Source organism: Mobula hypostoma, chromosome 8 (genome assembly GCF_963921235.1).
Source record: "Mobula hypostoma chromosome 8, sMobHyp1.1, whole genome shotgun sequence".
In the NCBI taxonomy this organism is placed as follows: Eukaryota; Metazoa; Chordata; class Chondrichthyes; order Myliobatiformes; family Myliobatidae; genus Mobula; species Mobula hypostoma.
The window spans coordinates 2,042,476-2,068,777 of NC_086104.1; the positions used below are offsets into that span (position 1 = coordinate 2,042,476).

Sequence of the window (26,302 nt, forward strand, 5' to 3'; positions counted from 1 at the left end):
TGAAGACCATTACAGATCTGATAGGTGGAAAGATCTTCTAGAAGCCAGTTCAAGATCTGCTTCCCACAAATGTATTTCGGTGATATGATTTTGTAAATTATGTTGGGGCTGAACCAGTGGCGGGGGGGGGGGGGGGAGGTTATCCTGGCCATGGAGTTGGGAGCGTGGTGTGGACTGTGAAGCAGCTAAGGGGGTGGGTAGGGGTCAGTCGGTCTGGTACAGCAGTGGGGAACTGGGGTGGGCTGTTTCTGGTTTGGGGAAAGTGTGTACCTGAGCCTGTTCAACTGCCCACTGCAGTGGCAGGATCCTGTGTTCCATCTGGTCCTGGCAGACACACCGACCACACATCAGGCATCCCTCAGCACAGCAGTAGAAGGTCAGCTCGTCGCCATGGGAAGGGCAGCAGGAAGTGGACAGAGCCTTGGTCCCCCGCTGCCTGATCACATCGCAGATGTGGCTGAGCGTCACGTTCTTGCAGAGCTGCGGACGAGAGGGGTAGTGCTGGCGGCAGAGGGGACAGTCAAGGCTGTTCTGGTGGCACCAGTAATTCTCCAGGCAGGATGTGCAGAAACTGTGGCCACATTGGATAGTGACCGGGCAGGAAAACAGGGTCTGGCAGATGGAGCAGCTCAGCTCATCTTGAATGTCCATGCTGACCCCTGAATCCAGCAACTGGCCCGGATCCTGACCACTGATTAGACCCCAGTCCTGCTCTCCGATGCCTGACCCACGGACGGGATGCGAGGAGACATCACCACATCCGACTGTGACAGACCGGGTCCCCCCCTCCGCTGCGCACCCCGCTTCCCCCAGGTTCAGTCAGGAACATCCCCGGCCCAGCAAACCTCCCTCCCCGTTCCGTTCCGCGGCTCCGCTCCGCCCCTGCTCCCGAGAATCGAAAGTGAAACCGCCGCCGCTTTCGGAAGACTTGCCCGCCCTCCCCACCCCGGCATCCCCCTGCCGCCCCCGAGCGGGTCACGGCCCGTACCCCAGCGGGCTCCGGTTCGCAGATCCACGACTCCTCCGCCGGCCCGCGGGTCCCGATCTTCCGCCTTCGTGTGTGTCCAGAGCTGAGCGGGGCGGCGTCGGAGGGGCCGGGGTTAGGTTGTAGTTGCTTCCGGAGGTAGCTGGGTTGTGGCTGGAGTCTCTCGGACTTTCCTTTGCGACATTGCTGCCCACCCACCTCTCTAGGGAGAGAGTTGCACAGAATCACCAGGGGCTCCCACTAACCTCCCTCTGTCAATAGCCTCCCCACCCTCTTCATCATAGATACATAGAAAACATACAGTACAATACAGGCCCTTCGGCCCACAAAGCTGTGCTGAACATGTCCCTACCTTAGAACTACCCAGGCTTTACCCATAGCCCTCTATTTTGCTAAGCTCCATGTATCCATCCAGGAGTCTCTTAAAAGACCCTATCGTTTCCACCCCCACCACTGCCACCGGCAGCCCATTCCACGCACTCACCACTCTCTGCGTAAAAAAATTACCCCTGACATCTCCTCTGTACCTACTTCCAAATACCTTAAAACTGTGCCCTCACGTGCTAGCCATTTCAGCCCTGGGAAAAAGCCTCTGACTATCCACAAGATCAATGCCTCTCATCATTTTATACACCTCTATCAAGTCACCTCTCAGCCTCTGTCGCTCTAAGGAGGCAGAGTTCACTCAACCTATTCTCATAAGGCATGCTCCCCAATCCAGGCAACATCTTTGTAAATCTCCTCTGCACCCTTTCTATGGTTTCCATGTCCTTGCTGTAGTGAGGCGACCAGAACTGAGCACAGTACTCCAAGTGGGGTCTGACCAGGGTCCTATATAGCTGCAACATTACCTCTCGGCTCCTAAATTCAATCCCACGATTGATGAAGGCCAATACACCATATGCCTTCTTAACCACAGAGTCAACTTGCGCAGCAGCTTTGAGTGTCCTATAGACTCGGACCTCAAGATCCCTCTGATCCTCCACACTGCCAAGAGTCTTACCATTAATACTATATTCTGTCATCATATTTGACCTACCAAAATAGACCACCTCACACCTATCTGGGTTGAACTCCATCCACCACTTCTCAGCCCAGTTTTGCATCCTATCAATATCCCATTGTAACCTCTGACAGCCCTCCACACTGTCCACAACACCTCTAACCTTTGTATCATCAGCAAATTTACTAACCCATCTCTCCACTCCAAAGGGCCCATCCAGGTCATTTATGAAAATCACATGTCATGGTTCGGTCCGTGAAGTCTGCATTCCAGTTCATGGTCCAGTCCGTTGATTCCTTATTCCGGGTTTTCCGGTTTTCCTGTTTTCCCTTGTTCCATTGGGTGCCTAAATTGAGGCGCCTGATTCTCGTTTTGGGCTGGCATATAAATACTTCTCAAACCAAGGATTCCTTGGTGGGGCTAGGAAGCTGAGCCAGGACAACATTGATTGATTGATTGAGGACTTTGGTGTGGAGGAGCCCAGTAGTTTGAAAAGGGTTAGCTTATAGCCTATGGCTGCAAAAGGGAGGGGAGGGTTGAGATTGAAGGGGGAGGGTGGGAGACTGTGGAATACTCCAGAAGTAAGGGCAGCCAAAAAAAGGGGTGCATCAAGTGAAAGACCTGAAGTAATGGGGGACAATAAATTGAGGAAAATGGGTGAATTGGAGGAATTTATAGTTCTGTATAAAATTAAAGGTCAGAAGGAGGGAGAAGGAGGGTTTAGAGCTCTTAATCCTTTGAAAGTGGCAGCAGCATTAGAGAACCAAATAGGTAAAGGATTCCAGGCCAAGATTTTGTCTAATGGATTACCAAAAATTTGTTGCAAAGACATTGACCAATATAACAGTGTTAAAATGGTGGGAATATTGGTTGTGAAAGTGGAGTGTATCACTCTGAAAGAAAGGAAGGGAGTTAAGGGGGTAGTGTATGGTATTTGGTTTGGCATAACTGAAAAAGAAATTTTGGACAATATTAAAGGTGGTCGAGTGATTGACCAAACAATTAAAATTGAGAGAGGTGGTAATTGGGATTCCCCTGTTCTTCTGGTTTTTGCAGGTGATGTTCTTCCAACTAGAGTCTATCTTGGGTGCATGTCTTATCAAGTTAGAGAATACATTAGGCCTCCCTTATGCTGTTATAATTGCCAGAGATTTGGACATGTTGCTGGTTCATGTTGAGATAAAAGAAGATGTGTGAAATGTGTAGAGAATCATGATATTAAAGCATGTAAGGCAGCGGTGCCTAAGTGCAGTAACTGTGGAGGGGACCATACAGTGGCGTTCAGAGGATGTGAGTATTTAGTAAGGCAAAGCAGATTCAGGATGTTAGTATCCGACAAAAAATATCATATGCTGAAGCAGTAAAGAAAGTTGATAGAGAGCAAAGGATAAGTAAAGAAAAGATTGGAACGATGGGGAGTCAGTTCATTCTGAGTTCTCCAACTATGGTTCCTTCAGGCGTGTTGTTGTTGACTAAAGAGTCTTTTTTGGCATTTGTTGTTGATGTACTGGTTGGGGCTAAAACTATGGCCAAGAGGTCAGATATGATAAAAGTAGTTGTTGGAGCTGCAGAGAGATTCCTTGATATAAAACAGATTTCGCCAGAAAAATTACATGAGTATGTGACAGACAAACAATCACTGAATACTTCCCAGTTGTGGGGATCAGAGCGTACAGAGGAGCTTCATGTGGATGAAGAGGCCAATAATTAGTATTTGGATGTTTTTAATATTACAATGGAATGCAAGAAGTTTATCTGCAAATGGTCAAGAATTAAAAAGATTTGTTGGAACTTCTAAAGACAAGTCTGATTTGATCTGTATACAGGAGACATGGTTGAAGCCTCATTTAGATTTTGTGATCCCTGGATAGGATAGTTTCAGAGCTGACAGAACAGGTAAATCTGGTGGAGGGTGTGCAACTTTCATAAAAACAGGACTCCAGTTTAGAAGACTTGATATTAAATCTAAATTTGAAATTGTGGCTGTGGAGGTTTGGAGCTCTCGTGGTCAAATAACTTTTAACTTTTATAATCCAGGTAATATGATGTTATCAGATTTGGATGAAATTATGAATAAGGTAAGATTCCCAGTAATCTGGGTTGGAGATTTCAATGTCCATAATCCTATTTGGGGTAGTGAAAGTAAAGATAGTAATGGAGTGGTGGTAGAGGAGTTTCTAGATAAATACAACCTGGTACTGCTAAATGACGGAAGGCCTACAAGATTTAATATTGTAAAGAATACTTGTAGTCACTTAGACTTATCACTTCCTCAAACCTAGCTAGAGTTGGGGAATGGGATGTTATGGGCAGATACACACTAGGAAGTGATCACTATCCTATATTATGTCGATTTGGTAGAAATTTGATAGTAGAAGTTGAGGAGAGGTCTGCTAGGTATAATTTTTCTTTGGCCCATTGGGATGAGTACCAGGAGAAAGCTGTGGATATAATAGAAGCAATTAATAGCGAGGGCTCCATAGATGATTGGAATGAATCCCTCTGTTCTATAATTCATAAAGTTGTTCAGTTGACTATTCCGCTATGGAATGTACTTAAGGCTCGAGCATTAGTTCCGTGGTGGAATAAAAATTGTGATATAACAGTAAGAAACAGAAATAGAGCTTACAGGAAATTAAGAAAGTACCCAGTGTTAGATAATATTATGGAGTATAAAAAGGAAAGAGCAGCAGCAAGAAGAGTAATTAAAAATGCAAAGAGGTATAGTTGGAGAAGATTTTGTGGAACCCTGAGCCCTGAGACACCTATAAAGCAGCTATGGACGATCATTCACAGAACGTCAGGGATATATAGGAAACCATCTATCCCAGCTTTGCTGGAAGGAGATAGTGAAGCTGTAACCAATAAGGAAAAGGCTGATATGTTTGTAGAGGTGTTCCAGGCGTTACACAGTTCTGGAGAGTTAGGTGATTTGAGAAAGGAAATTATGTTAAAGGAAAGTTGGAAATTGGACAGTTTGGATGATAATAGCTCCATAAATTTGTTTTTCTCCTTTCAGGAATTGCAGGAAGCTGTCCAATCAGGTTCAAACACTTCTGGTAGGGATGGACTGTGTTATGAATTGCTTAAACATTTAGATGACTCTGTATTAATAGAAATTCTAACATTGTTTAATTCAGTGTGGAAAGAAGGAAAATTACCAGTAGAATGGAAGCATGCGGTGGTAGTTCCAGTTTTAAAGCCAGGTAAGGACGTGACTAGTCCTAGCTCGTATCGGCCTATAGTTTAACATCATCAGTGCTTTGTAAAACTATGGAACGAATGGTCACCAACAGACTTGTTTATTTTTTGGAAAATAAGGGACGTTTTGCCGCCTATCAAAATGGTTTTAGAACTGGAAGATCAACAATGGAATCTGTTGCCCTTTTAGATCATGATATTAAAAAAGCATTTCAAAATAGAGAAGTAATAATATTTCTAGACATTGAAAGAGCATATGACTCGCTATGGAAGGATGGCTTATTAATTAAACTCAATGATGTGGGAATTGGAGGTAGAATGTTTAATTGGATCAAAGATTTATTGAAGGAAAGGACAATTCAAGTAAGAATAGATGGAACAAGCTCCAGATCAGTTAAAAGAGGTAATGGTACCCCTCAAGGAAGTGTCATTAGTCCAGTTCTTTTTCATGTCATGATAAATGATATCTTTGATCAGGTAGGGACAAGATTTGGCAAATCATTGTTTGCAGACATAGAAACATAGAAACATAGAAAATAGGTGCAGGAGTAGGCCATTCGGCCCTTCGAGCCTGCACCGCCATTTATTATGATCATGGCTGATCATCCAACTCAGAACCCCGCCCCAGCCTTCCCTCCATACCCCCTGACCCCCGTAGCCACAAGGGCCATATCTAACTCCCTCTTAAATATAGCCAATGAACTGGCCTCAACTGTTTCCTGTGGCAGAGAATTCCACAGATTCACCACTCTCTGTGTGAAGAAGTTTTTCCTAATCTCGGTCCTAAAAGGCTTCCCCTCTATCCTCAAACTGTGGCCCCTCGTTCTGGACTTCCCCAACATCGGGAACAATCTTCCTGCATCTAGCCTGTCCAATCCCTTTAGGATCTTATACGTTTCAATCAGATCCCCCCTCAATCTTCTAAATTCCAACGAGTACAAGCCCAGTTCATCTAGTCTTTCTTCATATGAAAGTCCTGCCATCCCAGGAATCAATCTGGTGAACCTTCTTTGTACTCCCTCTATGGCAAAGATGTCTTTCCTCAGATTAGGGGACCAAAACTGCACACAATACTCCAGGTGTGGTCTCACCAAGGCCTTGTACAACTGCAGTAGTACCTCCCTGCTCCTGTACTCGAATCCTCTTGCTATAAATGCCAGCATACCATTCGCCTTTTTCACCGCCTGCTGTACCTGCATGCCCACTTTCAATGACTGGTGTATAATGACACCCAGGTCTCATTGCACCTCCCCTTTTCCTAATCGGCCACCATTCAGATAATCTGTTTTCCTATTTTTGCCACCAAAGTGGATAACTTCACATTTATCCACATTAAATTGCATCTGCCATGAATTTGCCCACTCACCCAACCTATCCAAGTCACCCTGCATCCCTTTAGCATCCTCCTCACTGCTAACACTGCCACCCAGCTTCGTGTCATCCGCAAACTTGGAGATGCTGCATTTAATTCCCTCATCCAAGTCATTAATATATATTGTAAACAACTGGGGTCCCAGCACTGAGCCTTGCGGTACCCCACTAGTCACCGCCTGCCATTCTGAAAAGGTCCCGTTTATTCCCACTCTTTGCTTCCTGTCTGCTAACCAATTCTCCACCCACACCAATACCTTACCCCCAATACCGTGTGCTTTAAGTTTGCACACTAATCTCCTGTGTGGGACCTTGTCAAAAGCCTTTTGAAAATCCAAATATACCACATTCACTGGTTCTCCCCTATCCACTCTACTAGTTACATGGTGCAATCTGGAAAAGAGGAAGAAACATCAAGTATATATTAAGGCAGGTACAAAAGGCTTTAAGATCAGTTGAAAACTGGGTGAATAAATGGGGTTTCAGGATTTCTGCTTCTAAGTCTAAATACATGATTTTTGGCTTTAGAAGAAAGATTCCTGATTGTGAATTGTGTCTATACGATTCTCCACTAGAAAGAGTCAAGGTATTCAAGTTTTTAGGTGTCTGGTTTGATGAAAGGCTTACTTGGAGGATTCATATAGATAAAACAATTGGAAAGTGTGAGAAAGTTTTAAATGTTATGAGAAGTATTGCTGGATGCGACTGGGAGCAGGGTGGGAAATTACATATTTAATATATCTAGCTATGATTAGATCAGTTATAGATTATGGTTGTATTGCTTATGGTTCCACTGCTATGACAGTGCTTGGAAAACTAAACACTGTGCAGTCCAAAGCACTTAGACTCTGTTGTGGAGCTTATGGAACAACATCAGTCCCGGCATTATGTGTGGAGATGGGAGAAGTGCTTCTGCATTCAAGACAAATTCAGTTGAGCCTGCAGTATTGGGTAAAACTAAATGGATTCAATCACAGCTGTCCATCAACTATCAACTATCAACTCTGCTCTTAAACGCATCTCCCCCATTTCACGTACATCTGCTCTCACTCCATCCTCCCACCACCCCACTAGGAATAGGGTTCCCCTGGTCCTCACCTACCACCCCACCAGCCTCCGGGTCCAACATATTATTCTCCATAACTTCCGCCACCTCCAACGGGATCCCACCACTAAGCACACCTTTCCCTCCCCCCCTCTCTGCATTCTGCAGGGATCGCTCCCTACGCAACTCCCTTGTCCATTCGTCCCCCCCATCCCTCCCCACTGATCTCCCTCCTGGCACTTATCCGTGTAAGCGGAACAAGTGCTACACATGCCCTTACACTTCCTCCCTTACCACCATTCAGGGCCCCAAACAGTCCTTCCAGGTGATGCAACAATTCATCTGTGAGTCGGCTGGGATGATATACTGTGTCCGGTGCTCCCGATGTGGCCTTTTATATATCGGCAAGACCCGACGCAGACTGGGAGACCGCTTTGCTGAACATCTACGTTCTGTCCGCCAGAGAAAGCAGGATCTCCCAGTGGCCACACATTTTAATTCCACATCCCATTCCCATTCTGACATGTCTATCCACGGCCTCCTCTACTGTAAAGATGAAGCCACTCTCAGGTTGGAGGAACAACACCTTATATTCCGTCTGGGTAGCCTCCAACCTGATGGCATGAACATCGACTTCTCTAACTTCCGCTAAGGCCCCACCTCCCCCTCGTACCCCATCTGTTACTCATTTTTATGCACACATTCTTTCTCTCACTCTCCTTTTTCTCCCTCTGTCTCTCTGAATATACCTCTTGCCCATCCTCTGGGTCACCCCCCCCCGTCTTTCTTCCCGGACCTCCTGTCCCATGATCCTCTCGTATCCCCTTCTGCCTATCACCTGTCCAGCTCTTGGCTCCATCCCTCCCCCTCCTGTCTTCTCCTATCATTTTGGACCTCCCCCTCCCCCTCCAGCTTTCAAATCCCTTACTCACTCTTCCTTCAGTTAGTCCTGACGAAGGGTCTCGGCCTGAAACGTCGACTGTACCTCTTCCTACAGATGCTGCCTGGCCTGCTGCGTTCACCAGCAACTTTGGTGTGTGTTGTCCATCAAAGTGTCTTTTGCAGGGGAAGTTGAAACTCCAAAGTAAAATTAAAAGATACCCATTTTTAGATTTGGTTAATAACTGGGCTGTGAAATTGAAACTAACTGAGGAAGACATAGTTGGCCAAATTTGCCTGCCACCCATCGCTTTTTGGCTCTTCCCAGAACCAGAAGTGGACCTATTCCTCCTTTTTCAGCTTCAAGGAAGCAGTGTTGTTTCATCTGCGTTGATCACAAATGAATATTTAAATAATAAATAGGGATCTTATCTGAAGATTTTTACTGATGGCTCAGTGGACCCAGAGAGCAGTAGGGCAGGATTTGGGATGTATGTGTCTCAACTTGGAGTTAAGATTGGTAACCGGGTTTCAGATGGTGTTTCTGCCTTTGCAACAGAATTATTAGCAATCCTCTGGGCCTTATGGTGGATAGAAGACTCTCGACCACGTAGGGTTATCATCTGTTTGGATTCTGCTGCTACCTTAGAGTCTATAAAAGGGAGTAAATCAAAAGCTCGTCCTGACATTGTTATTGAGATTCCCTTAGTGTTGTTTAGAGTAGGGAAGATGGGTTGTGCAGTTAGATTTTCATGGATACCTGGGCACGCTGGGTTGAAGGAAAATGAAATTGTGGATGGCATTGCAAAGTCTTCCTTACAGAGCAGTCAAGTACAAATTAGTTACCTTAGGCAGAGCAGAATTGAGAAGTAGGATTTAAAAAAGGTATAGAGAAGAAGTGGCAGGAGGATTGGAAAAATGAATTAAGGGGCAGGCATTATTTTTCTAGTCACCCACTAGTTTAAAAAGGTCTCAGACTGTTACCTTTTAAGTCGTAGAGATATGGTGAAATTTACAAGACTTAGGTTGGGGCATTGTGGGCCAAACTATTATTTAAAGATAATAGGAAAACATCCTACTGGATTATGTGACTGTGGTAGTCCAGAGACAGTCCAGCATGTTTTACTGAGCTATAATCGATACAAAGTTGAAAGAAGCATGCTGTTCAAGAGGCTATCTGGCTTAAATTTATTTTGGTTTTCTATTAAATCTTTGTTTGGCCATCAAGAGAATCAACATCAGATTGAAGAGTTTATTATTCAGTTTATACGTGAGACTAGGTTGTATTCGAGAATTTGAGTTCCTTGAAGTTCTATAATTAATTACACATCCTGCAGAGGGCTGTAATACGCCTAGATACGTCTGAACAGCTGGAAATTGAAGAAGAAGATTCCCTGCTGGACTGTTTCCTTCCCCTTCCGCCTGAAGCCTTGCCTGCATCCCTGTCAAGTTCAACCACGGGAGTGAGACTGGAGCCTTGCCACGCCAGGGTAAGGAACTATCTATCGCTGAGTATTGAACTATCTCTTTGTGTTTAGTGTCTGTGTCAAAGAAGAGTTCTAGCCCTAGGTCCTGTTCCCTAGGAGGGGTCCCGGCTCTGTGTTCCAAGTTCCAGTCTTGTCCCAGTCAAGGGTTTGTGTTCTTGTTCATTCCAGGAGTCCCTCAGCAATTTACTTCACCAGACATCCTGGCCCCGTGCTCCTAGAAAGGGTCCTGGGTTGCTAATCCAAGTCCTAGCCCAGGCCCTGAATCCTAGTCTCATCCAGAGCCTGTGTCAATGTCCAGTATCGTTTCTCCCTTACTCACCTTGCTATCTTGAGAAACCTAGCCCTGTTTCGAGTACTTCAGTGTCTGTGTCTTGCATTTGGGTCTGCTCCCAATGACCCCTTGCAACATCACAAAGAGTAGGGTCCCAGAACAGATCCCTGAGGCACACCACTGGTCACCAGCCTCCATGCAGAATATGACCTGTCTACAACCACTCTTTGCCTTCTGTGGGCAAGTCAGTTCTGAATCCACAAAGCAATTTCTCCTTGGATCCCATGCCTCCTTACTTTCTCAATAAGCCTTGCATGGAGTACCTTATGGAATACCTTGCTAAAATCCATATACACTTCTACTATCATACACAGCAACCCCATTAGACCATAGGACCACAAGACATAGGAGCAGAATTAGGCCATTTGGCCCATTGAGTCTGCTCTGCCACTCAGACATGGCTGATCCTTTCTTCCCAGCTCCTCACCTCCTCCCTGTAACCTTTGATGCCGTGTCCAATCAAGAACCTATCAAGCTCTGCCTTAAATACATCCAACGACCTGGCCTCCACAGCTGCCTGTGGTAATTAATTCCTCAAATTCACCACCCCTCTTCCCCCATGAAAGAAATTTCTCCTCACCTGTTTTAAATGGACGCCCCTCTATCCTGAGGCAGCGCCCTCTTCTCCCTCCACTGTATTCCATCTGCCACTTTTTTACTTATTCTTCCAATTTGTCCAAGCCCAGTTGCAATCCCATTAATTCCTCAGTACTACTTACCCCTCCACCTATCTTCATATCATCCGCATCTAATGCCATCAATTCCATTCTCTAAATCATTGACAAACAATGTGAAAAGTAGCAGTCCCAATATGACCCCTGAGGATCATCACCACTAGTCACAGGCAGCTGACCAGAGAAGGCCCCTTTTATTCCCCCTTGCTGCCTCCTGCCTGTCAGCCATTCCTCTAACCAAGCCAGTATCTTTCCTGTAATGCTATAGGATTTTATCTTGTTAAGCAGCCTCACGTGTCACCTTATCAAACACCTTCTGAAAATCCAAGTAAGTGACATCCACTGCCTCTCCTTTGTCCACACTCTTTGTTACTTCCTCAAAGAACTGTGACAGATTTGTCAGGCAAGATATCCCTTTACAGCAACCATGCTAACTTTGACTTATTTTATCATCAGTTTCTAAGTACCTCGAAACCTCATCCTTAGTAACACACTGCAAAATTTCCCAACCCCTGAGGTTAGACTAACTGGCCTATAATGTTCTTCCTTTTGCCTTCCTCCCTTCTTAAACAGTGGAGTGACATTGGCAATCTTCCAGTCCTCTGGGACCATGCCAGGATCAAGTGGTTCTTGAAAGATCATGACCAATGTATCCGTTATCTCTTCAGCAACCTCTCTCAGGACTCTGGGATGTAGTCCATCTGGTCCAGGTGACTTATCCACGATAAGACTTTTGAGTTTTCCTAGCACTTTTTCCTTTGTAATAGCAATGGCACTCACTCCTGCTCCCTGACACACATGGCTCTCTGGCACACTGCTAGTGTCTTCTACAGTGAAGACAGATGCAAAGTACCCATTACATTCATCTGCTCTTTCTTTGTCCCCCATTACTACCTCAGCAGCATCATTTTCCTGTGGTCCAATATCAATGCTCACCTCCCTTTTACTCTTTATCTAACTGAAAAACTTTTGGTATCCAGCTTTATATTATTGGCTGGTTTGCCCTCATTTTTTCATCTTTTCCCTTCTTACAGCTTTTTCAGAGCCATCAAACGTTGCTTGTATGATAACCCTTTCATTCCTGGAATCATCCTTGTGAACCTCCTCTGGACCCTCTCCAACGCCAGCACATCTTTTCTTAGATGAGGGCACAATTGAGAGCATCCTGACTGGCTGCATCACTGCCTGGTATGGGAACTGTACCTCCCTTAATCACAGGACTCTGCAGAGAGGGGTGCGGACAGCCCAGCGCATCTGTAGTTGTGAACTTCCCATGATTCAGGACATTTACAAGGACAGGTGTGTAAAAAGGGCCCGTAGGATCATTGAGGACCCAAGTCATCCCAACCACAATCTATTCCAGCTGCTACCATCCGGGAAGCGGTACCACAGCATAAAAGCCAGGACCAACAGGCTCTGGGACAGCTTCTTCCACCAGGCCATCAAACTGATGAACTCTCTCAGACTTGAGTGTACTCTATATTACATTGCCTGTCCTATTTATTATAAATTACTATGATTGCACATGGTACATTTAGATGGAGATGTAACATAAAGATTTTTACTCGTATGTGAAGGATGTAAGAAATAAAGTCAACTCAATTCAATTCAAAACAGTTCAGAATAGTCAACGTGAGGCCTCACCAGTGCCTTTATAAAGCCTCAGCATCACATCCTTGCTCTTGTATTCTAAACCTCTTGAAATGAATGCTAACATTTCATTTGCCTTCCTCGCCACTAACAAAACCTGCAGGTTAACTTTTAGAGTGTTCTGCACAAGGTCTCCCAGGTCCCTTTGCATCTTAGATTTTTGGATTTTCTCCCCATTTAGAAAATAGTACATTTACTTCTATCAAAGTACATGACCATGCATTTTCCAACACTGTATTTCATTTGCCACTTTCTGCCATTTCTCCTAATCGGTCTAAGTCCTTCTGCATCCTACCTGTTTCCTCAACACTACCTGCCCCCCACCAATCTTTGCATCACCTGCAAACTTGGCAACAAAGCCATCTATTTCATCAACTAAATCATTTATATACAGCATAGAGGAAGCAATCCCAACGCTGACCTTTGTGGAACACCACTAGTCACTGGCAGCCAGCCAGAGAAAGATCCTTTTATTTTGCCTCCTACCAATCAGCCAATAACTGTCCTGTAAAGCCAGAGGCTCTTAACCTGGTAAGCAGCCTCATATGTGGCACCTTGTCAAAGGCCTTCTGAAACTCCAAATATACAACATCTTCTGCATCTCCTTTATCTATCTTGCGTGTACTCTCCTCAAGGAATTCTAACGGGTTCGTCAGGCAGCATTTTCCCTGAAGGAAACCTCGCTGACTTTGTACTATCTTGTTCTGGGTCACCAAGCACTCAATCACCTCATCCTTAACAATTGACTCCAACATCTTCCCAACCACTGAGGTCAGACTAACTGGTCTATAATTTCCTTTCTGCTACCTCCCTCCTTTCTTGAAGAGTGGAGTGACATTTGCAATTTTCCAGTCCTCTAGCACCATGCCAGAGTCCAATGCTTTTTGAAAGATCATTACTAATGCCTCTACAATCTCTAACGCTACCTCTTTCAGAACCCTGGGGTGCAGTTCATCTGGTCCAGGTGACTTGTGTACCCTCAGGTCTTTTAGCTTGATGAGCACCTTCTCTCTTGTAATAGTAACTGCACTCAGTGCTCTTCCCTCACACCCTTCAACAGACCGAAGAGACAGGTATTAAGATTAGGTTTTTCCTTTTTTCCTATTGCTGATTTGATCTTGGTTGCCCATTGTACAGTGCAGGCAGGATGGCAGATATGGCAGTGGAATGTTCCTCCTGTGGGATGTGGGAATTCATAGAACCTGATGGTCTCCCTGATATCTACACCTACAGGAAATGCAGCCAACTCCAGCTCCTGAAAGACCGCATTAAGGAGCTGGAGTTGGAGTTCGATGAACTAAGGATCATCCGGGAGGCCGAGCGATTGACAGTTACAACTTTTGAGCAGGTGGTTACACCCAGAGTGCAGAATTCAGGGAGTAGATGGGTGAACACTGAGAGAGGTAAAAGGGAGAAGGAAGTCAGGGTCTCCCTGTGGTCAATAGACAATAGGTGCAGGAGTAGGCCATTCAGCCCTTTGAGCCAGCACCGCCATTCACTGTGATCATGGCTGATCATCCACAATCATTCTCCTCAACAACAGGTATACTCCTTTGGATACTGCTGAGGGAGATGACCTATCTGGGCAAGGTGGCAGGAGCCACACCAATAACAGTGTGGTCAGCTCTGAACCTCAGGAGGGTAGGGTGAAGTCAGATGGAGCAATAGTCACAGGGACTTAATAGTTAAGGGAACAGATAGATTCTGTGGCAACAGAAGATGTCTCTGAGCGGTTGTAGAATATCCTTGAAGGGAAGGGTGAGCAGTCAGAGGTCATGGTATGTGTTGGTACCAATGAAATGGGCAGGAGAGGGGTAGAGGTCCTGCACAGTTTAGGGAGTTGGGAAGGAAGCTGAAGAACAGGACCTCCAGGTGGTAATCTCCAGATTACTCCTGGAGCCTTGAGCCAGTGAAGGTCAGAACAGGAAGATAGCGCAGAGGAATTAGTGGCTGAGGAGGTAGTGCAGGGGGCAGGGTTTCAAGTTCTTTGAATCTTTTCTAGGGAAGGGGTGACTTGTACAAGTGGGAGGGGTTGCACCTGAACTGGAGGAGAACCAATATCCTGGGAAGGCGGTTCGCTAAAGCTGTAGGGGAGGGTTTAAACTAGATTTGCAGGAGGCAGAGGATGGGTGGTTAGTGCACAGGTAGAGACAGCTTGTGGGTAATGTCTGAGGAAGGATAGACAGATGTTAGAGCAAAGATGCACTCAGCCAGATGCTTTGACATGTGTCTGTTTGAATGTAAGGAGTATCATAAACAAGGCAGATGAACTTAGAGCGTGGATCAATACATGGAGCTGTGACGTTGTGGCCATTACAGAGACTTGGATGTCTCAGGCGCAGGAATGGTTGCTGAGTGTGCCGGGCTAGATGTTTCAAAAAGAACAGGGCAGAAGGCAAAAGAGGTGGAGTTGCAGCAGGGATAGTATCACAGCTGCAAAAAAGGAGGAAGTCATGGAGGGATTGTCTACTGAGTCAGTGTGGGTGGAAGTCAGAAACAGGAAGGAGACAATAACTCTACTGGGTGTTTTTATAGACCCCCAAAGAGTAACAGGGATATCGAGGAGCAGATGAGGGACAGATTCTGGAATGATGCAGAAATAAGATGGACTTATTTCCATCTGGCATAGTTTGCATATTGTTGTTTGATTGTAGTTTTTGTACTGCTATATTTATGCTCTATTCTTGGTTGGTGCGGCTGTAACGAAACCCAATTTCCCTCGGGATCAATAAAGTATATCTATCTGTCTGTCTGTCTGTCTATCTATCTATCACGGTTGTTGTGTTGAGTGATTTTAACTTTCCTAATATTGATTGGCATCTCCTGAGAGCGAGGAGTTGAGGGGTGGGTGGAGTTTGTTAGCTGTGTTCAGGAAGGTTTTCTGATGCAATATGTAGATAAACCAACTAGAGGAGAAGCTGTACTTGATCTGGTATTGGGAAATGAAACTGGCCAGGTGTCAGATCTCTCGGTGGGAGAGTATTTTGGAGGTAGTGATCACAACTCTACCTCCTTTACTGCTGGAGAGGGATAGAAACAGACAACTTGACCATAAGAACATAAGATATAGGAGCAGGAGCAGGCCATTTGGCCTGTCAAGTCTGCTCTGCCATTCAATCATGGGCTGATCCAATTCTTCCAGTCATCCCCACTCCCCTGCCTTCTTCCCATACCCTTTGATGCCGTGGCTAATCAAGACCCTATCTACATCTGCCTTAAATACACCTAATGACTTGGCCTCCACAGCTGCTTGTGGCAACAAATTCCACAGATTTACCACCCTATGACTCAAGTAATTTCTCTGCATCTCTGTTCTAAATGGACGTCCTTCAATCCTGAAGTCGTACCTTCTTGTCCTAGACACCACTATCATGGGAAATAACTCTGCCATATCTAGCAACATACATCAAAGTTGCTGGTGAACGCAGCAGGCCAAGCAGCATCTATAGGAAGAGGCGCAGTCGACGTTTCAGGCCGAGACCCTTCGTCAGGACTAACTGAAGGAAGAGTGAGTAAGGGATTTGAAAGCTGGAGGGGGAGATGCAAAATGATAGGAGAAGACAGGAGGGGGAGGGATAGAGCCGAGAGCTGGACAGGTGATAGGCAAAAGGGGATACGAGAGGATCATGGGACAGGAGGTCCGGGAAGAAAGACAAGGGGGGGGGTGACCCAGAGAATGGGCAAGAGGTATATTCAGAGGGACAGAGGGAGAAAAAGGAGAGTGAGAGAAAGAATGTGTGCATAAAAATGAGTAACAGATGGGGTACGAGGGGGAGGTGGGGCCTTAGCGGAAGTTAGAGAAGTCAATGTTCATGCCATCAGGTTGGAGGCTATCCAGACGGAATATAAGGTGTTGTTCCTCCAACCTGAGTGTGGCTTCATCTTTACAGTAGAGGAGGCCGTGGATAGACATGTCAGAATGGGAATGGGATGTGGAATTAAAATGTGTGGCCACTGGGAGATCCTGCTTTCTCTGGCGGACAGAGCGTAGATGTTCAGCAAAGCGGTCTCCCAGTCTGCGTCGGGTCTCACCAATATATAAAAGGCCACATCGGGAGCACCGGACGCAGTATATCACCCCAGTCGACTCACAGGTGAAGTGATGCCTCACCTGGAAGGACTGTTTGGGGCCCTGAATGGTGGTAAGGGAGGAAGTGTAAGGGCATGTGTAGCACTTGTTCCGCTTACACGGATAAGTGCCAGGAGGGAGATCAGTGGAGAGGGATGGGGGGGACGAATGGACAAGGGAGTTGTGTAGGGAGCGATCCCTGCGGAATGCAGGGGGGGGGGAGGGAAAAATGTGCTTAGTGGTGGGATCCCGTTGGAGGTGGCGGAAGTTACGGAGAATAATATGTTGGACCCGGAGGCTCCAGATAGCTGTGAGAGTCAGTAGGCTTATAGTAGACATCAGTGGATAAGCTGTCTCCAGAGACAGAGACAGAAAGATCTAGAAAGGGGAGGGAGGTGTCGGAAATGGACCAGGTAAACTTGAGGGCAGGGTGAAAGTTGGAGGCAAAGTTAATAAAGTCAACGAGTTCTGCATGCGTGCAGGAAGCAGCGCCAATGCAGTCGTCGATGTAGCGAAGGAAAAGTGGGGGACAGATACCAGAATAGGCACGGAACATAGATTGTTCCACAAAGCCAACAAAAAGGCAGGCATAGCTGGGACCCATACGGGTGCCCATAGTTACACCTTTAGTTTGGAGGAAGTGGGAGGAGCCAAAGGAGAAATTATTAAGAGTAAGGACTAATTCCGCTAGACGGAGCAGAGTGGTGGTAGAGGGGAACTGATTAGGTCTGGAATCCAAAAAGAAGCGTAGAGCTTTGAGGCCTTCCCCTATTCCTCTTCTCACCCTGTCTCTTGCAAAAACGCCATCCCCTTCTCGCAATTTCTCCGTCTCCGCCGCATCTGCTCTCAGGATGAGGCTTTTCATTCTAGGACGAGGGAGATGTCTTCATTTTTTAAAGAAAGTGGCTTCCCTTCCTCCACTATCAACTCTGCTCTTAAACGCATCTCCCCCATTTCACGTACATCTGCTCTCACTCCATCCTCCCACCACCCCACTAGGAATAGGGTTCCCCTGGTCCTCACCTACCACCCCACCAGCCTCCGGGTCCGACATATTATTCTCCGTAACTTCCGCCACCTCCAACGGGATCCCACCACTAAGCACATCTTTCCCTCCCCCCCCCCTGCATTCCGCAGGGATTGCTCCCTACACAACTCCCTTGTCCATTCGTCCCCCCCATCCCTCCCCACTGATCTCCCTCCTGGCACTTATCCGTGTAAGCGGAACAAGTGCTACACATGCCCTTACACTTCCTCCCTTACCACCATTCAGGGCCCCAAACAGTCCTTCCAGGTGAGGCATCACTTCACCTGTGAGTTGACTGGGGTGATATACTGCGTCCGGTGCTCCCGATGTGGCCTTTTATATATTGGTGAGACCCGACGCAGACTGGGAGACCGCTTTGCTGAACATCTACGCTCTGTCCGCCAGAGAAAGCAGGATCTCCCAGTGGCCACACATTTTAATTCCACATCCCATTCCCATTCTGACATGTCTATCCACGGCCTCCTCTACTGTAAAGATGAAGCCACACTCAGGTTGGAGGAACAACATCTTATATTCCATCTGGGTAGCCTCCAACCTGATGGCATGAACATTGACTTCTCTAACTTCAGCTAAGGCCCCACCTCCCCCTCGTACCCCATCTGTTACTCATTTTTATGCACACATTCTTTCTCTCACTCTCCTTTTTCTCCCTCTGTCCCTCTGAATATACCTCTTGCCCATCCTCTGGGTCACCCCCCCCCCTTATCTTTCTTCCCAGACCTCCTTTCCCATGATCCTCTCGTATCCCCTTTTGCCTATCACCTGTCCAGCTCTTGGCTCCATCCCTCCCCCTCCTGTCTTCTCCTATCATTTTGCATCTCCCCCTCCGCCTCCAGCTTTCAAATCCCTCACTCACTCTTCCTTCAGTTAGTCCTGACGAAGGGTCTCGGCCTGAAACGTCGACTGCGCCTCTTCCTGTCGATGCTGCTTGGCCTGCTGCGTTCACCAGCAACTTTGATGTATGTTGCTTGAATTTCCAGCATCTGCAGAATTCCTGTTGTCTGCCATATCTAATTTGTTCCGGCCTTTTAAATTCAGAATGTTTCTATGATATCCCCCTCATTCTCCTGAACTCTAGGGATTACAGCCCAAGAGATGCCTCATACAGTAACCCTTTCATTCCTGAAATCATTCTCATAAATCTTCTCTGAACCCTCTCCAACATCAGTATATCCTTTCTAAAATAAGGAGCCCAAAACTGCACACAATACTCCAAGTGTGGTCTCACGAGTGCCTTATAGAGCCTCAACATCACATCCCTGCTCTTATATTCTATACCTCGGGAAATGAATGCCAACATTGCATTTGCCTTTTTCACCACTGACTCAACCTGGAGGTTAACCTTTAGAGTATCTTGCACAAGGACTCCCAAGTGTCTTTGCATCTCTGCATTTTGAATTCTCTCCCTATCTAAGTAATAGTCTGCTCATTTATTTTTTCCACCAAAGTGCATGACCATACACTTTCCAACATTGTATTTCATTTGTCACTTCTTTGCCCATTTCTCTAAATTATCTAAGTCTCTCTGCAGGCTCTGTTTCCTCAACACTACCCACTCCTCCACCTATCTTTGTATATCAGCAAATTTAGCCACAAATCCATTAATACCATAGTCCAAATCATTGATATACATCGTAAAAAGCAGCAGTCCCAACACCGGCCCCTGTGGAGCTCCAGTGGTTACCAGCAGCCAGCCAGAATAGGATCCCTTTATTCCCACTCTGTTTTCTGCTGACCAGCCAATGCTCCACCCATGCTAGTAACTTCCCTGTAATTCCATGGGCTCTTGTCTTGCTAAGCAGCCTCATGTGCGGCACATTGTCAAAGGCCTTCTGAAAATCCAAGTACACCATGTCTACTGCATCTCCTTTGTCTACCCTGCTTGTAATTTCCTCAAAGAATTGCAGTAGGCTTGTCAGGCAGGATTTTCCTTTCAGGAAACCATGCTGACTTTGGCCTATCTTGTCATGTGACTGCAGGTACTCCATAATCTCATCCCTAACAATCGATTCCAACAACTTCCCAACCACTGATGTCAAGCTAACAGGTCTAAAGTTTCCTTTCTGTTGCCTCCCACCCTTCTTAAATAGCAGAGTAACATTTGCAATTTTCCAGTCATCCAGTATAATGCCAGAATCTAACGGTTCTTGAAAGAGCATTGTTAATGCCTCCACAATCTCTCCAGCTACTTCCTTCAGAACCCGAGGATGCTGATCCAGGAGATTTATCCACCCTCAGACCACTAAACTTCCTGAGCACCTTCTCAGCTGTAATTTTCACTGCACATACTTCACTTCCCTGACACTCTTGAATGTCCGGTATACTGCAGACGTCTTCCACTGTGAAGACTGATGCAAAATACGCATTCAGTTCCTCTGCTATCTCTGCTTCATTAACTGTGTCATTATCATTAACTCCAGCGTCATTTTCTATTGGTCCTATATCTACCTTCAACTTTCTTTTACCCTTTATATACTTAAAAAGCTTAAAAAGCTTTTAGTATCTTCTTTGATATTAGTTGCCAGCTTCCTTTCATAATTCATATTTTCCTTCCTAATGACCTTCTTAGTTTCCTTCTGCAAGTTTTTAAAAGCTCCCCAATCCTCTATCTTCCCACTAGCTTTGGCTTCCTTGTATGCCCTCTGTTTTGCTTTTACTTTGGCTCTAACTTCACTTGCCAGCCATGGTAGTGTCCTTCTTCCCTTTGAAAATTTCTTCTTATTTGGAATATATCTGTCTGGCACTTCCCTCATTTTTTCACAGAAACTCCAGCCATTACTACTCTGCAGTCCTTTCTGCTTGTATCCCTTTCCAGTCAACCTTGGCCAGTTTCCCTCTTGTGCCATTGTAATTTCCTTTATTCCACAGAAATACCGACACATTGGGTTTTAGTTTCTCCTCAAATTTCACCATGAACTCGATTGTATTGTGACCACTGTTCCCATAGGGGTTCCTTAACCTTCAGCTCCACAAATTCACCACTAAAGAAATTTCTAAAGAAATTTCTCTGCATCTGTTTTGAAAGGGCGCCCCACTATCCTGAGGCTGTGCCCTCTTGTCCTGGACTCTCCCACCATGGGAAACATCCTTTACACATCTACTCTGTCTAGAGCTTTCAACATTTGAAAGGTTTTAATGAGATCACTCCTCATCCTTCTGAATTCCAGCGCGTACAGACCCAGAGCCATCAAATGTTCCTTGTATGATAACCCTTTCATTCCTGGAATCATTCTTTGGAACCTCCTCTGGACCCTCTCCAATGCCAGCACATCTCTTCTAAGATGAGGGCCCAAAACTGTTCACAATACTCAAGGTGGGACCTCACCAGTGTCTTATACAGCCTCAGCATCACATCCTTGCTCTTGTATTCTAAACCTCACCACCTTCCTCACCGCTGACTCAATTTGGGAAACATTTAACTGATGTAGGGGGAAATATGATACTATTAGTCAGAAACTTGGCAGCAGACGTTCTCAGGGAAATACACAGCAGGAATGTAGCAAATCTTCAGGGATGTTTGCGTGGATTTCTGCAAAGGCGTGTTCCATTGAGGCAGGCAAAGGATGGTAGAGTTAAAGAACCATGGGGTACAAATATGTAGAAAATCTAGTTAAGAAGAAAAGAAAACTTACCAAAGGTTCAAGAAACCAGGTACTGTTTGAGCCTAGAAAATTACAAGGTTGTGAGGAAGGTGGTTAAGAATGAAATTAGGAGAGCTAGAAAGGGCCTTGGTGAGCAGGATTAAAGAAAACTCCAAGGCATTCTACAAATATGTGAAGAGCAAGAGGTTGAGCCATGTGAGAATAGGGCCATTCAGGTGCAATTTACTGTCCGAATTGGTTCCATCCTTCACAAACTGACCATGAATACAGTTATTGGGACCATATGCTCCTCCTCCTCCCCCCCCCCCCCGTTTCTACCACTCACCCACACATAGCAGCCCATGAACTGTCACACACACTGGGTGCTCCCTCACACAGTAGGCACTCCATCACACAGTGGGTCCACCCTTACATGGTAGTGCTCCCTCACATTGTGCGTCGCTCCCTCACAGAGTGGGTGCGCTCTCAACACAGATTGAGTGCTGTCTCACACTTGCATTGCTCCCTCACAGAGCGGGACGCTCCCTCGCTCCCCTGACGGTGGGCGGTGTACCGTGGTGCTGGTTACTGTGGTCAATCTGACCCTCGCCCTCTCCGCCTCCACTCAGTCACCTCGGCCCCAGTGCTCAGCTCTGCTCTGATTGGCCAGATGTCACCATGTAACTTTCCTTCTGTGGGAGGGGCTGGGGGGGTAGATTCCCATTGCTGAACCCAGGGTTGAAGCTTCCGCTGGTCTGGATACTGGAACCAGCTTGGGGAGCAGGTACCTCGGGGCCACAGAGTTAAACCCTTCAGCCCAATTTATTCAAGCTAACCCAGATTCCAATCTAAACTAATCCCATGTAAGGCCATAAGACATAGGAGCAGAATTAGACCATTTGCCCATCAACTCAGTTTTGCCATTCTGTCATGGCCAGTTTATTATCCCTCTATCCCCATTCTCCTGCCTTCTCCCCATAACTTTTGATGCCCTGACTAATCAAGAACCCATCAACCTCTGCTTTAAGTATGCCCAATGACTTGGCTTCCACAGCTGTCTGTGGCAATGAATTCCACAGGTGTCCACCTGTGGCCTTTTCCACTGTCGTGGTGAGGCCACATTTAGGTTGGAGAAACAACACCTTATATCCTGTCTGGGTAGCCTCCAACCTGATGGCATGAACATCGATTTCTCAAACTTCCAGTAATGGCCCTCACCCGACCCCCCCCCCACCTTCACCATTTCCCATCCCCCTTTTCCTTCTCTCACTTTATCTCCTTGCCCACCCGTTGCCTCCTTCAGGTGCTCCTCCCCTTTTTCTTCTATGCCCTTCTGTCTCTTTCATCAATCAACTTCCCAGCTCTTTACTTCATCCCTCCTGCTCCAGGTTTCACCTATCACCTCGTGTTTCTCCCTCTCCTCCCCACCCCCACCTTTCAAATCTACTCCTCAGCTTTTTCCTCCTTCTGCCGAAGGGTTTTAGCCTGAAGCATCGACTGTACTTTTTCCAATGATGCTGCCTGGCCTTCTCAGTTCCTCTAGCATCTTGTGTGTTGCAAGTTAACCTTTAGGGAATCCTGTGCAAGGACTCCCAAGTCCCTTTTCACCTTAAACTTTTGTATTTTCTTCGCATTTATAAAGTAGTCAGTGTCTTTATTCCTTTTACCAAAGTGTAAGACCACACAATTGGTTCCACTGTATTCCATCAGCCACTTCTTTGCATTCTCCAATCTGTCTAATCTGTCCCAATTTGCCCACATTTGCTGCACGTCCCTGTCCACTATCGGAAAGCAATGCCATATTGAAGCAGACGCCTCAACCCAACTGGCCAAGAGGGTGTCGTGGTAGCTTAGTGGTTAGGGTAATGCTTTACGGTGCCAGCGACTGGCGTTCAGTTCCCACCACGGTCGAGAAGGAGAATGTACCTTCTCGCTGTGACCACGTGTGCTGCCGCCCAGATGCTCCGTTTCTTCCCACCGTCCATAGATTGTGTTAGTGGGTTATGTCTGCTGTGTACAATTCCCCTTTCGGCAAAGTACTTTTAATGATCCACAGACTGCACAATCTCATGAAGGGTGTGGAATAAAATGTGTTTCAATGTATAAGTACTAGCATGTATTTACAATATGAACAGCGTTATAAAATATGGTTTAGAGTTTACAGTACAGAGATAGATAGATATACTTTATTGATTCCCGAGGGAAATTGGGTTTCGTTACAGCCGCACCAACCAAGAATAGAGCATAAATGTAGCAATACAAAAACCACAAACAATCAAACAACAAAATGCAAACTATGCCAGATGGAAATAAGTCCAGGACCAGCCTATTGGCTCAGGGTGTCTGACCCTCCACGGGAGGAGCTGCAAGTTCGATGGCCACAGGCAGGAATGGCCTCCCGTGCCGCCCAGTGTTGTATCTCGGTGGAATGTGGCTGAAGTCCAACAGTAAAGAGTTCAATATCCAGTCTGCAAACATGTTCCTCGATCGTAATATGACCAGGATTGCACCATCCGTTGTTAACCAGAGCAGTAAGCACCCAACTCCTTTATGCTTACCACTCTCAGTGCACTTCCGGTCAGCCGGAACAGTCTGGAAGCCGTCCATGGAAAAGTTTTGATCGGGTATGACCTCGTGCAGCCCCGTTCCAGTAAAACACATAACACTGCATTCCCGAAATGTTCTCTGATGCCTTGGCTAGTGCTGTGAACTCGTCCATTTTATTACCCACCGAACTCCTCTTCTCCATAAGTCTCTGTTGTCTCGACCCGGTCCTCTTTCCTCGCCTTTGTGTTCCCCTCTGCAACCTCTGTGTTTTCCTCCAGATTTCAGCAGGGGTGTCCGCCGCTCTGCTCGCTAAACCGGCCGGCATAAGCGCAAGTAGCTGGTCCCTGCGACCTTGCTTCTGTCCTGCGTGTCGGGATGTAACTATTTCCAGCGCTAAAAACCCAAATATAACTCTCTCTACCAGCATGTTAGAGAGGGTGCAGCTTCGATGTGTTACCGTCGAAAAAAATTACAAAAAATAACTTAAGTCGTTTTGTGCTGTGATGGGGGTAATAGAGGGGGTGGTGGGGCTAACAAGAATGGTTGATCAGATTAACTGCCCTTTGAGGAAGAAACTTTTAAGATGGAGTGAAGTTTTTTTTAAAATAGTGCTATAATTCCACCAGGAAAGGGGGAGAAGATGGTGGCGTGACGACAGCGCGCGCGGCCGCTTCGGTGATGAATATCTGTTATCTGTCAAGTGGGGACCGTGCACAATCCTGATTTGATGGAGACAGACATGAGTGCATAGCGGAACATCTGGAAAAACTTCTGAAATGCCGGCTTTGCTGCCGCTGCTACTGTGTGGTAACCGGAATCTCCGGAGCAGAAGGCCCTGAAATCCTCGGCTTTGCGTGTTTCAGCGGCCGGGGAGAGGTTGAAGGTGCTCGGCAGAGGATGGCGCTCGGGAGACTGTATCGGAGAGGCTGCTCGGAAGCTCAGAGTTTTCGGACGGATGGACTCGGGGTCGGCTGTGGTCGGCTGCTTCCAAGGCATTGGCAAGTTAACGGTGCCTGGAGGTTTATGGCAGGGAGTTTCTGCCTTTTGCCACCTGCTATCGGGGACTCGGGAGTCTATCGACTTGGGACTTTGAGACTTTTTTTTACTGTGCCTATGGACTGTTCTTCATCAAATTATGGTATTGCTTTGCACTGCTGTAACTATATGGTATAATTATGTGGTTCTGTCAGTGTTAGTCTTTGGTCTGTCTTGTTTTCTGTGATATCACTCTGGAGAAACATTGTATCATTTCTTAATGCATGTGTGCATTTCTAAATGACAGTAAAAGAGGACTGAGTGTTCTCATAATCTAATCTATAACACTTTCCAGACGAGTGTTTTTGGAAACAACAGCTTGCAGGTTGGGTAGTGTCTGCAACGTTTTTACTGCCTACTGCTTTGTCCTAGAAACATACAAGTCTTGCAGTGCAGCCAATGACCTTTTCTGCTGATGTGACAGTTCACTGCAGTTTTTCTATATCATGAGAGGATGCTAACACCAAACCAGACTGATGGCTGATATGAGGATGTCTTTTATGATGACAGTGTTCATGATTTCCCAACCCCTGGAAGAAGACTGTGCCACATTCATCTTACTCTCACAATCTTACCCTCAGTGGCTAATTTATTAGGTATACCTGTACACCTGCTCATTAATGCAAATATCTAATCAACCAATCATGTAGCAGCAAAAGTATGCAGACATGGTCAGGAAGTTCAGTTGTTATTCAGTCTAAGCATCAGAATGAGGAAGACCAATCACAAATGAGAAAATCGCAGGTGCTGGAAATCCAAGCAGCCCTCACAGAATGCTGGAGGAACTCAGAAGACCGGGCAGCATCTCTGGGGCTGGGGGGGGGGGCGGGGGGAGAAAGTAAGCAATTGATGTTTCAGGCTGAGACCCTGCTTGGCCTGCTGAGTTCCTCCTGCATTCTGTGTGTGTATAATGGGAAAACAAGGGATCTAAGTGCTTTACCATGGAATGATTGTTGGTGCCAGACAGGGTGGTTTGAGTATTTCACAAACAACCAATCTCCTGGAATTTTCACACAGAATAGTGTCGACAGTTTACAGACAGTGGTGTGAAAAACAAAAACATTCTGTGGGTGAAAATACCTCGTTAATGAGTGAGGTCAGAGGAGAATGTCCAGACTGGTTCAAGCTGACAGGAACGTGACAATAACTCAAATAACCACGTTACAACAGTAGTGTGCAGAAGAGCATCTCTGAATGCACAACACGTCAAACCTTGAAGTGGACGGGCTACAGCAGCAGAAGACCATGAACATACACTCAGTGGCCAGTTTGAGGTACAGGAGGTACATAATACAGTGGCCACTGATTGTATATGGTGTACCTCTGTATGATCAACCCTCAGTCCCCGACACAATCTGCTCAATCTCTTTCCATAACTTAGTGCCTTGAGGCCAAG

General features: G+C 46.2%; 1 protein-coding gene and 1 long non-coding RNA gene across 4 annotated transcripts in view; one reads left to right on the forward strand and one right to left on the reverse strand.

Moving 5' to 3' along the window:
- LOC134350330 (E3 ubiquitin-protein ligase TRIM65-like) overlaps positions 1-916 on the reverse strand; it is a 39,203-nt gene extending 38,287 nt beyond the window's left edge. The window contains exon 1 of the mRNA XM_063055386.1: positions 271-916. Coding sequence (XP_062911456.1) covers positions 271-651 — 381 coding nt within the window. The 5' untranslated portion in view covers positions 652-916. The remainder of the gene's footprint in view (positions 1-270) is intronic.
- Positions 917-4,710: 3,794 nt separating this feature from the next.
- LOC134350332 (uncharacterized) lies at positions 4,711-25,244 on the forward strand. 3 transcript variants are annotated; one of them, XR_010018872.1, is made up of 4 exons: positions 4,711-5,047; positions 5,129-5,194; positions 9,822-9,974; positions 24,498-25,244. It is a non-coding gene; the product is annotated as an uncharacterized LOC134350332 (long non-coding RNA). The 3 variants fall into 3 exon arrangements; XR_010018870.1 differs by having other exon boundaries at positions 4,711-5,194; XR_010018871.1 differs by lacking the exon at positions 24,498-25,244 and adding an exon at positions 12,011-12,584 and having other exon boundaries at positions 4,711-5,194.
- The last annotated feature ends 1,058 nt before the right edge of the window (positions 25,245-26,302 follow it).